This window comes from Entelurus aequoreus, linkage group LG03, assembly GCF_033978785.1.
Source record: "Entelurus aequoreus isolate RoL-2023_Sb linkage group LG03, RoL_Eaeq_v1.1, whole genome shotgun sequence".
NCBI lineage: Eukaryota > Metazoa > Chordata > Actinopteri > Syngnathiformes > Syngnathidae > Entelurus > Entelurus aequoreus.
In genome coordinates this window covers 54754509-54767528 of record NC_084733.1, presented here as the reverse complement: position 1 = coordinate 54767528, position 13020 = coordinate 54754509, and the positions used below count along the sequence as shown (strand labels likewise).

At 41.9% G+C, this 13020-nt stretch overlaps 1 protein-coding gene across 4 annotated transcripts in view; it reads left to right on the top strand.

Moving 5' to 3' along the window:
- The window catches only part of zfyve28 (zinc finger, FYVE domain containing 28), an 86659-nt gene extending 74040 nt beyond the window's left edge, over positions 1 to 12619 (top strand). For 2 of the 4 annotated variants that reach the window (XM_062042191.1, XM_062042193.1), the window contains 12 exons: positions 4107 to 4244; positions 4326 to 4528; positions 4657 to 4746; positions 4840 to 4929; positions 5011 to 5112; positions 5200 to 6702; positions 6893 to 6988; positions 8219 to 8382; positions 9449 to 9565; positions 9644 to 9748; positions 10794 to 10897; positions 10980 to 12618. In XM_062042191.1, coding sequence (XP_061898175.1) covers positions 4107 to 4244; positions 4326 to 4528; positions 4657 to 4746; positions 4840 to 4929; positions 5011 to 5112; positions 5200 to 6702; positions 6893 to 6988; positions 8219 to 8382; positions 9449 to 9565; positions 9644 to 9748; positions 10794 to 10897; positions 10980 to 11111 — 2844 coding nt within the window. In that variant the 3' untranslated portion in view covers positions 11112 to 12618. Of the gene's footprint in view, positions 1 to 4106; positions 4245 to 4325; positions 4529 to 4656; positions 4747 to 4839; positions 4930 to 5010; positions 5113 to 5199; positions 6703 to 6892; positions 6989 to 8218; positions 8383 to 9448; positions 9566 to 9643; positions 9749 to 10793; positions 10898 to 10979 lie in introns of all 4 variants that reach the window. The other 2 variants (XM_062042195.1, XM_062042194.1) reach the window with 2 other exon arrangements.
- Positions 12620 to 13020: the final 401 nt, after the last annotated feature.

Here is a 13020-nt window from a genome sequence, read left to right as displayed (position 1 = left end):
TCCAGTTAATTTTTCATCTATTATTACACCCAAAATATGGTTTCTTTAATCTTTTAATGTTTATTTGTTATTGTGTTTGACGTTGTCTTCTACTGCTACCAAATAGCATTATTTTAGTTTTACTGAGATTCAAAGATAGTCTGTTTTTGTCAATCCATCTCTTTAATCTGTTCATTTTTTCTGTTATTGTTTCTATGCATTCTCTCCTAAACAAAATGTTGTGTTGTGTGTTCACTTCGCACAAGACGCTGTAGTTGGTGACTCCCAGCATTGACGGGGAACCTCTACTTCCTATACTTGTCTTATTTCCAGGTTGCAGGGAAAGCGATGTAAAATCTTTCCACAATTCATGTGGAAAAACGAATGAGGAAGCGCCGCAAACACATAGCAAAGTTGGTAGAAATCAGTAGGCCTGTAGTCACGTGAGTGCTTTTCGACCAATCATTGAAGCGATTGCCTGAAACCGGCTTGACTGTATCAAACAAACTGAAGAAGTCTGGCGCCTAAGTCATAGAGAAGTTTTATTCAAGTGTGAAAGTTATGACTTAAGTGGTGATGCTGTATTTTTGTTTACACTTAAATTTTATTGACCGTTTATTCAAAAAACATATATTATTTATTTTTATTTAAGTTAGAATTAATTTATTTTAACACTGCGTAATTGTATGTACATTTATTTTTCATGAGTTTTTATGAGTCCCTTGTTTTGCAGTATATTTGATTAGTATTCACTTGTGTAATCAGTCTGTCCAAAGCCTTGATAATAATCTTTGTGATTTACACATGGTTTCATATAATTTGATATAATTATTGAGTATGTTTAAAATCAAGAGTAAGATTACTATTTTAGTGTTAATATATGAGTGGGCCCTGGGCCCCTCTGTCTTAGAAAAGTGGGGCCCTGAGGTCAAAAAGCTTAAGAATCCCTGATTTAAAGGACCGTTTACCTATCTACAAACTAAATTCCAACATTTAGGGAGGGCATAATAATATATGCAAATAAACCAGGCATGACGCCTGCATTACATTGTAGTAATAAAATAAACAGCAACAATTGAAAAATAGAGCAAACAATATATAATTAGCAAGAAAAAATATAGTGATATTAATAACACCGTTTTGTCTCTAAAAAATGTGTCTTTTTTAAATGCATGCGTCATAGCCAATTATGCAAATTGTATGATGATGTCATTTTGATACTGCCCCGGCTGTGCCATCGCCACACACTTATCCACGCCCACACACAACCACAATTGAGTTGCCTGTTTGTGGGAAACACTTGTACATAAAGACAACCATCAGCTTGATTTGACACCGATCCATCAGTCCATGTTTTATAGAGTCTTCCGAGGCAACAAGTTTCTGTGACTTTGGTTTTTGGCCTACAAGCTCAAAATAGACACTGTCTGCCAGTCTAAAAACGAGTGTGATGATCTCATTGTTACCTTATCTAGGCCAAGTTCCTACATGAAGCATGTTGGCTGATAACGTGCAGTTAAGTACAGAGTTTTTATGACTGTGTAGGGGTCTTTGAAGACAGAAAAACATATGCTCTTCTTAACAAAAACCTTAGTCTTGTTATGGTTTGTTAATCTTTAGAGAGAGACTGTTTACAATGGCACCTTTTGATTAAAGTAAGGCTGGAACAAGACAGTTTTTTGTGCATCACTCACATATTTTCCTAAGTCCATTGTTGTATTGCATTACATTTAGTGGCTCAGATGCACATAATGATGATACAGAAACTAAAGTATTCATTGTGCGATCATGGCTGAGAGCAGCTTAGAGGGCTGTGCATGAGTGACGGATGCCATGCTGCATCATGCTGAGTTAGCTACAGGTGGTTTTATGAGGTCAGCATGTCGCCTGTTGTGCTTCAGCAGCCCCCCTAACACCACCTGCACACCAGGCAGGGCTTAATAAGGTCACCGCTTGATCCCCAACTGTTCTCTTACGCTCCTCCCTTGGCTAATGTACCACTTGGTTTCTGGAGTGTTTCATGTTGTGTTTCCATTGGCGCCATTGACACACCACATTGCGCGACAACAAGAATATCAGGCTGCTACTATCACTATCAGCTGCTATTCACGTTAGTCTCTGGGGGTTTCTGGCATGTTGCTCATGTTATGTCTGCCTGAGTGGTCCAACAATGTGTGTGTGTGTTTTTTTAGATTCACAGGGATTTAATTATACAGTGCATCCGGAAAGTATTCACAGCGCTTCACTTTTTTCACATTTTGTTATGTTACAGCCTTATTACAAAATGTAATTAATGTATTTTTGTCTTCCAAATTCCATAGACAATACCCCATAATGACGATGTGAAAAGTTTTTTTAAAATGTTTAGCAAATTTATTGAAAAAAAAAAATAATAATAATAATCACATGTACATAAATATTCAGACCCTTTTCTCAATACTTTGTTGATGCACCTTTGGCAGCAATTATAGTCTGAAGTCTCTTTGAAAACGTTATCACAAGCTTGGCACACTTAGTGGTTTTCATTCAGGATGTCTCTGTATATTGCTGCATTCATCTTTCTCTCTATCCTGACTGGTCTCCCAGTTCCTGTCGCTAAAAAACATTCCCACAGCATGATGCTTCCACCACCATGCTTCACTGTAGGGGTGATATTGGCCTGGTGATGAGTGGTGCCTGGTTTCCTCCAAACAAGATGCCTGAATTTACCATGAATTGATTAACGTGGACCCCGACTTAAACAAGTTGAAAAACGTATTCGGGTGTTACTATTTAGGTGGTCAATTGTACGGAATATGTACTGTACTGTGCAATCTACTAATAAACGTTTCAATCAATCAATCAATCAATCAATGGTATTCATGCGAAAGAGTTCAGTCCTTGTCTAATCAAACCAGAGAATTGTGTTTTTTGGCAAACTTTGTTCTAAGAAATGGCTTCTGTCTTGCCACTATACCATACAGGCCTGATTGGTTGATTGATGCCGAGTTGGTTGTCTTTCTGGAAGGTTCTCCTCTTTCCACGAAGGAATGCTGTAGCTCTGACAGAGTGACCATCGGGTTCTTGGTCACCTCCCTGACTAGACTAAGATGAATGCAGCAATCCTGGATGAAAACCAACACTTTCCATCCAACCTGATGGAGTTTGAGGGGTGCTACAAAGAGAATTGGGCAAAGAGGAATGGGTGAAACTGTCCAAAGATAAGCTTGTGACATCTTATTCAAAATTATTTGAGGCTGTAATTTCTGCCAAAGGTGCATCAACAAAGTATAGAGCAAAGGCTGTGAATGATTATGTACATGTGTTTTTTTTGTTGTTTTATTTTAATGAATTTGCAATAAAATGTAAAATACATTTTCATTATGGGGTATTGTCTGTAAAATTTAAAGAACAAAAATTAATGTATTCAATTATGGAATAAGGCTATTACATAACAAAATTTATCAAAAGTAAAGGGCTGTAAATACTTTCCCGATGCACTGTATGTCATACACCAAATAGAGGTGGAGAGGAAGGTTCAAAGACAAGCAGGGTCACAGTTAGATAGAAGCTGAAAAAAGAATGGCAGAAAATCTATCCTGTCTGGTGCTGTCATCAAAAGTGTGTACCTCACCACCCTTGATGATTTGCAGCTTGTACGCGAGATGATTATCACCAATGTACCTTGCTACCAGAGGCTCACAGACACGCCAACAGTTCAAAGCTGTGAAGGAAGCAACGGCCAAGCCTTCCCTCTCAAAGTTTTTTAATCTTCCTCCACTGCGCGTGCGGAGAAATACGCAGTGCTGCGTCTGACAAGATTACAGTGCACAGTGCAGCCACAGTTTAGTGAAAAGCTCATTGTAGGTTACTGTTATGGCTCTTGTACATGCCAGCGGCACATAAGCTCTTGATTAGCTTTTGCGGTGTGTGACACTTTTTCACAGCTTGAATTATAGGCATCAGCTTAAGGTTTTTATTGAAGGGTAGCAACCCTAATGATGTAAAACTTGTCAAAGTCCTTTCATTCATTTCCCAATCGATGATCTCCGAAGGCTGCTGTGGCTCTCTTGGGGAAACGGGTGTCATTACCGTGACACTCATGTTATGTCCTTTCAATTTGGTTTTGTCACTCTGCGGCTTTACAGGACAATGTGCTCAACATTATCAATCAGATCATGGATGAATGTATCCCCTGCGACCGAGCCAACAGAGACTTCTCTGTTAAGTTCCCCGAGGAGATTCGTCATGACAACTTGGCAGGGCAGCTGTGGTTTGGAGCAGAGGTACAGTATTCCCCCCGCACCAGCCTGGAGACAAACAACCCTGCATAAAGATGTAAAAATACTGTTTGTTGTCTTGTTCAGTGTTTGGCTGCAGGCTCCATCATCATGAACAGGGAGATTGAAAGTATAGCGATGAGACCCCTGGCGAAGGACTTGACTCAAAGCCTGGAGGAGGTACGCAACATCACCAGAGACCAGGCCCTGCGCGACCTCAACTTTTATACAGACCGCATGAGGGACGCACTGCGACATTTCGACAGCCTTTTTGCTGAGTTTGAACTTAGGTAAATTAGGAGCAGACCTTTGGCGGCTGCAGCACCAATACTAATTCACAAATGCTATCCTCTTGACAACACACATTTGATTTAACAGTAAATATCCTCATGCTTGCTAATGAAAACTTGTGTTTTAGCTATGTTTCAGCCATGGTGCCTGTCAAGTCCCCCAAAGAATACTATGTACAGCAGGAGGTCATCGTGCTCTTCTGTGAGACGGTGGAAAGGTGATTTTTATAGACATACTTCATCGGAAACATAATCTGTGTTGTGTCGACAAAGTAGTAATAATATTTGTGCTGTGTTTCCTTTTGTCCCAGGGCGCTGAAGCTGGGCTACCTCACACAAGACATGATTGATGACTATGAGCCTGCACTGATGTTTACAATTCCCAGACTAGCCATTGTATGGTAAGTGTTGCCCGTCTTCTCCAGGGTTCCGGCCTCTCTCCTCCTTCCAGTCCTCATTTAGAAGTTTTTATCTATTTTTAGCGGGCTGGTTGTGTACTCAGAGGGACCTCTCAACCTAGACCGGAGAGGGGAGGACATATCAGAGCTCTTTCGGCCTTTTCGTTCTTTACTGAAGAAAATAAGGTGATATCCACGTTCAATATGTCACCAGAAATTCTGGCGCTTTAGCCAAAAAAATACGTTAAAGCTAGCTTTTGATGCCTTTTCCAGAGACCTGCTGCAGACTCTGACTGACGAAGAGTTGGTAATGCTTGAGAGGAACCTCTGCATCTCTCAGGACGGCGAGTTGGCCACAGGCCCCGGACAGGCCACAAAGACCGCACCAGCACCTGTTGAAGAGAATCAATCCTCCAGCAGCCCCACAAATGACACCTCCATGGGGCCAAGTGATGACAAGCATTTGGCTGTTTTTGTCTGCCCCAGCCAGGAGGAGGAGTTGGCAGAAGTGGAAAAAGGCTGGGAGGAAGTGGAATCTGAGAAAGGGGAGCAGGAGCAGGGCCTGCTGTGTGAGGAGGCAGAGGAAGCTGAACTTGCTTGTTCCATGCAGTATGACGAGGAAGAACTGGAGCAGCTCAACATGATGGTGTACCGTGTAGGTGACGAAATGTCCACTCTGCTGTCGCCTCCGAGCCAGGGTCAGTCCCCAGCACACCGTCCCAACCGAGGAGAGACAGGAGGCGCCAGTGGGGCCTCCAGCATTGAGGCTTCCCCTATCAGGGTGCTGAGGTGCAGAGGAAGCACAGGAATCTATTTAGAGGAAGAAGACAGGGTCTTCTTCATGGAAGATGTGGACGCAGCAGGAGACAGAATCACCTGCATCTCAAGAGACGTTCGGAGTAGTATTGCTTTGCCTTCTAAAGCGCCAATGTCTGCTCCTTCTTTTCAACGGAGTCCAGGTCAGAGGGCTGACTCAGTCGGCAACGGTTGGCACTCTGAGGCACCTTCAGAGCCACCATGTCTACAGCCATGCAGCAAAAACACACGCTGTCTCAATGCAATGCGCCCACCGTGCACCTCTGCCCCCAGCTCGGCACCTCTGCCTTATACCAATGGCTGGGAGGTGGGCCTAGAGGGCAATATGAGTGAAACCGCGGAAGTCATTGCCCATCGTATGGGTGGGATGAAGCTGTCGGCCACTGTCATTTTCAACCCCCGCTCCCCGAGCTTGACGGAGCTGGCAGTGGACAAGCTGCTGCTTCAGCGGCCATCTCCCTCAGAGATTGAACCCTGCGGCCACCTGGTGGCCACTCACTGCCTACTTAACTCATGTGTTTGCTGCGGGAGCTGTGAAGACGCTCACGATGACGCTTTCACCTCTGAGACCGCGGGGCTTGAGTTAGGCCTCGCTTTTGGAGCTGATAAACACTGCAAGACCGCGGCCCCCGGGTCTTTCATCCAATCATCTGCTTGCCGGCTGCCCCCTCGAAGCCGCGAGCCCCTCAGTAGAGGAGAACTCTGCCAGCTGTCTACCGCTTCCTCCCGCTGCTTGAATGAGCCCCTGGAAGAGGAGGGAAGACCTCAGCTCTGTGAGAAGTGCCTGTTGGGCATCCCTCAGCTGGAGAATCACAATCAGGACTGTAGCAACTGCAGAAGTGATAAAGACTTCCCATGCAACCATCAGGAGACGACTGAAAACATAGAGGCCGAAATAGATAGGCAAGGAGTTAAAGAATCCAAGAGGAACAACAAAGAGGAGAGCAGGAAGGGCTCCAGGTAAATCTGACTCTTACAGTCTTTTATTGTCATGTATTTTATACTTAGCCTATTATGTCCTATTTCATCATACACCTAAATCATTTAGTGTTCTATTGTCATTATTTGTCCTTTTTAGTTTCACCATTTTTGTGATTTAGTATTTTTCTAATATTTTCTTTATTTTTCTCCTTTTGTTTTGTTGTTTTAGCTTTCACAACTCCCCTCTCAGCTCTGTGTCAGGTAGTGACTGTGACAGTGTGTCGGTCACCACATGTAGTCTATCCAGCAGTGCTTACACTCCAAGGTAACTATGAGCAACATAGTTTTTCCCACATGACTCTATGTATTTGTTTGTGGAAGCAAACGTTTCTACTCTGAAACCACTGCACACAAAGCGCACAATGTGCTCAAAACATGCACGCCTAGAGGGTTGCATTGCTATTTTTTTTCTGGCAAATAATCAAATCAAATCAAATCAACTTTATTTATAAAGCACATTTAATATTTACCACAGGGGTAGCCAAAGTGCTGTACAATGGGCAGGTTAAAAGATAATACGAGAACCGAGCAAACACAACACAACACAAACAGAACACGATAAAAAATAAATAAATAAAACATAATAATAAAACAAATAAACCACATGTGCTGGTATTTAAACCCCAAAGCCTGATCCAAAAAGTTTTATCAATTTGAAATGTATCACACAGCTAAATGCACTATACCAAACCACTGTAACTTTAGGGTGTTTAGCCATATCAGCACGTTTCAAAAGGTCTGACATACATCGAATCTTACGAAAACCAAAGCAATTTTTTCACTAAGAAATAATACACATTTGAAAGAGAATACTTTTAGTTTTACATGTTATAAACAATGCAAAATAAATGTAAATGACAAATTAAATGTATAAATGAACATTCAACATCACTTTTAACATTAATGAAGACTCTTGTTGGCAATGGCGGGGAAGGGGCGGAAAGAGCCACACACATGCTAACTTTGTTCTTTGCAATGAATTATTTCTTGAATTCAATATTGTTTCTCACCTTCTTTATCAATCCTGCAACTTTTTTTTGCTTTATTTTGCAAGTTATACTCTGGCGATAATTTTGGTTTAAAACAAATCCTAAGAATATTGGAGCGTATTTTTTGCTCCTATAAAAAAAAAAAAGAAAACTGCATTACATGTATGCTAGCATGTCATTCAAAGCATTTTGAAAGCAAGCACTAGAGCTCCCACTAACGAAATTTACAGTGAGGTTAACAAATGATGTGTTTTTTTAAAACAAGGCAGACATTATTTTAGTTTTCATCTGTGATATTCCGTTGTCTTTGGTGTCTTAAATCTCAACATCTTTACTCAATAAAAAATAGATGATTGGTGTGAATAATGTAAGGACATTAAGGGGATTTAAACAACGTCTTTGCCATCAGTGTGTGAATGTGTGTGTGAATAGGAAGGTAGAAAAGCGCTATACAAGTATAACCCATTTATCATTTATTTATTTATTTCTTCCATCACTTCCTTCAGCCCTGTCAGCAGCCTCACTCCAAGTTCAGGCATGTCAGAGGACCTGGACCATGAGGAGATCCAGCTTGCCCTGCAAGATGCAAAGGTGGCCGTCCGCAATAAGATACGTTCACGCTTCCACAGCAGCAGTGACCTTATCCACCGCCTCTTTGTTTGTATATCAGGTAATGTCCTGCGCCTGTTCTGATGTGTATCACCCTTGTTGACATCAATCATCAATCAATCAATGTTTATTTATATAGCCCTAAATCACAAGTGTCTCAAAGGGCTGGACAAGCCACAACGACATCCTCGGTACAGAGCCCACATACGGGCAAGGAAAACTCACCCCAGTGGGACGTCGGTGTGAATGACTATGAGAAACCTTGGAGAGGACCGCATATGTGGGTAACCCCCCCCCCACCCCCCTCTGGGGGAGACCGAAAGCAATGGATATCGAGTGGGTCTGACATAATATTGTGAAAGTCCAGTCCATAGTGGATCTAACACAATAGTGAGAGTCCAGTCCATAGTGGGGCCAAAAGGAAACCATCCCGAGCGGAGCAGTGCAGAGATGTCCCCAACCGATGCACAGGCGAGCGGTCCACCCCGGGTCCCGACTCTGGACAGCCAGCACTTCATCCATGGCCACCAGACCTGCCCCCCCCCCCCCGAACCCCCACCCCACAAGCGAGAGGGGGGAAGAAGAGAAACGGCAGATCAACTGCTCTAAAAAGGGGGTCTATTTAAAGGCTAGAGTATACATATGAGTTTTAAGATGGGACTTAAATGCTTCTACTGAGGTAGCATCTCTAACTGTTACCGGGAGGGCATTCCATAGTACTGGAGCCCGAATAGAAAATGCTCTATAGCCCGCAGACTTTTTTTGGGCTCTGGGAATCACTAATAAGCCGGAGTTCTTTGAACGCAGATTTCTTGCCGGGACATATGGTACAATACAATCGGCGAGATAGGCTGGAGCTAAACCGTGTAGTATTTTATACGTAAGTAGTAAAACCTTAAAGTCACATCTTAAGTGCACAGGAAGCCAGTGCAGGTGAGCCAGTATAGGCGTAATATGATCAAACTTTCTTGTTCTTGTCAAAAGTCTAGCAGCCGCATTTTGTACCAACTGTAATCTTTTAATGCTAGACATAGGGAGACCCGAAAATAATACGTTACAGTAATCGAGACGAGACATAACGAACGCATGAATAATGATCTCAGCGTCGCATGTGTTATGTGATTCAGGCGTTGCTGATCAGCTGCAGACCAACTACGCCAGCGACCTACGCAGCATCCTCAAAACGCTGTTTGAGGTCATGGCGACCAAGTGTGAGCAGGGAGACAATGGTAACCAAAAGAAAGGTGGGGATCAAAAAGGGGGGGGGTGATCAATTATTTAAGCACAGCTCGGTTTTAAGTCTGTTTTTCATTGACACCCAGCAGGTCCTGTTGTGCGAAGTGCTGTACTTGAAGACTGTGCCCTCTGTCAGGAGACCATTTCCTCATCAGAATTGGCAGCCAAGGCCCGGGAAGGACACTTTGAAGGTCAGCATGCCCACAAACACGCAAACTTTACATTACAAACACCAAATGTAAAAAAAATCTCATCTGCCTCATCCGTGGCATCTTTTTTAAATTATGAGTTTTTATGATGTCACAAAGGAAACACCTCCTTTCCCTGTTATCTCCACTGATCCACTCCTAGCTATATAAGTCCGCCCCGTGTATATAGCCCCACTTCATAGAGGGAAGCTTTGTTTTAAAAAAAAGAAAAAATGCAGGCTTTGCTACACATCTTAACATCAAGCCTGTTGCACTGTCAAATACTTGTCAGTAATTTTTGCTCAGGAGCACATTTAGTGAGGGCTCCAAGCCTCATTGTGATAACTGTTTGATTATGGCAATGCAAAATAGATTTTCGAATGATGTTCTAACATGTTCTTTAATGTGAGAATAATATGTCATCTCACTCTTGTGGCACTCATGCAGTCGCTTTTGAAGTTTGGAGTTCCCTAAAAAACAGCTACCAATATGATCCAGCCCCATGTATACAGCCACCACATCACAAAAGACAGTTTTGAAAAATAAATTTAAAAAATCAGGCTTTGCTACCCATCTTATAAGCAACCCTGAATACCATTGTGCTAAATGTTTGTTGTTAACTGTGCTATAAATGTTTGTTGTTAACTATGCTAAATGTTTGTTGTTAACTATACTAAATGTTTGTTGTTAACTATGCTAAAGTGACTTTTGAATTATGTTCTAGCAGTAATATGTGTCTGTAGAACCTGTTTATGTGCACCAAAAGTAAGAAATCCATTATCTCCCTCATTTGTTTGCTCTACTTTTGAGCGCAGAGGTGCTAAAGCGGTCGCTTTTGAAGTTCTGACTTTTCCACTTCAATCCCCAATGATACTGCCTTCAACCTGCCCCTAGCTAGTTGAGCCCGCCATGCTGTGCATATGCTCACCACTTCGGAGGACAGCCTTGTAAAAAGGCAGGCTTCGCTGCACATCTTAAAAATCAAGATAAAACACATTAGCCTTTTTGTGAAGTTGTCAAGGTTCATTTTGGTGTTGCCTGTGTGTAGACCCTCCGGACTGGGTTCCAGATGAAGTGTGCAGCTTCTGTATCGCCTGCAAAGCTCCTTTCACCGTCATCCGCCGGAAGCATCACTGCAGGAGCTGTGGGAAAGTATGATCAACACACAAGTGAATACCGTTAGTATGTGTTGATCAAACAAATGCCTGACATACGTTGCGTGTCATCCTCTCAGATCTTTTGCTCTCGCTGCTCCTCCAACTCGGCTCCATTGCCACGTTATGGCCAGATGAAGCCCGTGAGGGTGTGCACACACTGCTACATGTTTCATGTCACACCTTTCTACAGTGACAAGGCCACTATTTGATGCCCTGTCATTACTGAAAGCACAGCAAAGAAGATGCAAAGATGGCAAAACATCGATGTCAGCGTGCCTGCAAGGAGAGTCATCAAAATGGACGTCGGGGCAGAAAGCAAGCAACGGTCTTACCAGTTTCTGCCTTCTAATGTTGGAATGTTAACCATATTGTTGGCTCGGTATGCACATGTGATTCACACACTGACAGTGGAGGTGTAAAAGACAGGACGAGGATGCAATCATAGACTTTGAACTGGGATTTTGCAGCACAACCTTAGAACAGGTCCACCTTTACAAATACAAATGAAAGGACTTCCTATTCTTCAGCGAGCTTCCTACATTTGTGCCAGAGCTCCCACGGGACTCGGATTAGTCAAAAGAATGTAAGTCTTAACAACTATGTAAATAAGGATCATTCTGTTAATAACCACACTACAATGTCTACTACAGCTGCTTTTTACACAGGAACTGGTCAGCAATCCTCTCCAGCAGTCCAGTCGCAAAATGATCATAGATTGCTTTTCTATTGAGATTTTTGTCATGCTTTTCATGGCGATGAATGTTAATTGTGTATCACTTCTTGAAATGGGTCAAGACTCCAACACAACGGTTTGCCTTTTTTATGGGCTGTGCCCATTGCTGTTAGGTGCACTACGGTATGTTGGCCACATGGGTGCTCCTCTGCACTGTCATCACTGTCTGGTGTTTGAGGCCCTCTAGGGGAGAGTTGATCTCTCATCAACACCCATCAGATATGAGTTTGACGCAGAGGCCGTCTTCCCAGGTGCTGGCCTTCAGACTACTTAATGCTCCTTGTTTTTTTTCCTCTCCTGATAGTGCAATATTGTGTTTACTAAACATTTAGTATAAACAACCATTTCTTGTCTAAAATGGTTGTAAGCCATTTCATAAGCTACCAATGTTTACGCTAAATTGAACTGCTTTGAGCTAGACATCCTTTATTCCATTTGCAATGACAAACTCACGCGCACCATCTATCTCCTAATATTATATTACGTTGGGTACATTAAGAGTGGGCATCTTGTCATTCTGCTGTGACTCAAAGCAGCTTCTCAGGCATTACATAATCAGGAACACTCAGTCTTATTGTCCACAAAATTGAAACTCACTTTGAAAAGGTATGTTTTTAATTTCTTTCATAAAGAATCAAAATGACATACGGCGCTATATCACTTTTATGTATATTCACAGGGAATCATGAAGTAATTTAATGCCGGGCTGGTATCCTACTACTTCAGAGCTTGGTCCTATTTTATAAGATGACACTACATGTCCATGATGGAGCTGTGTTCAATTTTGAACAAAATTATGTTGTTTAATTTTAAATGCAATGTAAAATGAAATAAATGACTTTTCTGGTTTAAAAATGTTGATCGATCATCTACAAGCGATTTGGTTTGTAATTGATAGAAATGTTGAGTGTCAAATAAAGGGAAGCAACCACCACAAGTCGACAATTGTTCACATAAAACCCTAATAATAAATAATTATAAATGTATAATAAATAATAATTTTATAGTGTGAGCCATCCTGGAAGCAATCTTTTCCAGACAGCCATGCTTTGAATAAGCAACTGTTAAGTCCTATGAACGTATGGTAATGGAGAACTGCATCCTCTTGTAAAATAAGCCCGAACTGTTTTTACAGTAGGCTACACTTATTTACACATTTATCACCACTCTAATCATTAAGTTTATGTACATTTATTTTTACACATGAGAGGCAGTTATGTATAAATGTTTCTAGCAATAGAAGTACTTCATTGCAAACATGTCGTATTTCACCACTAGATGGCAGCACTATTATAGTATATTTTGGTACTCTAATTGGCTACATTTTCTATGCTATTTTACCTGAAGTGCATATTCTATTACACTATTCACTGTTCTTATTTTGT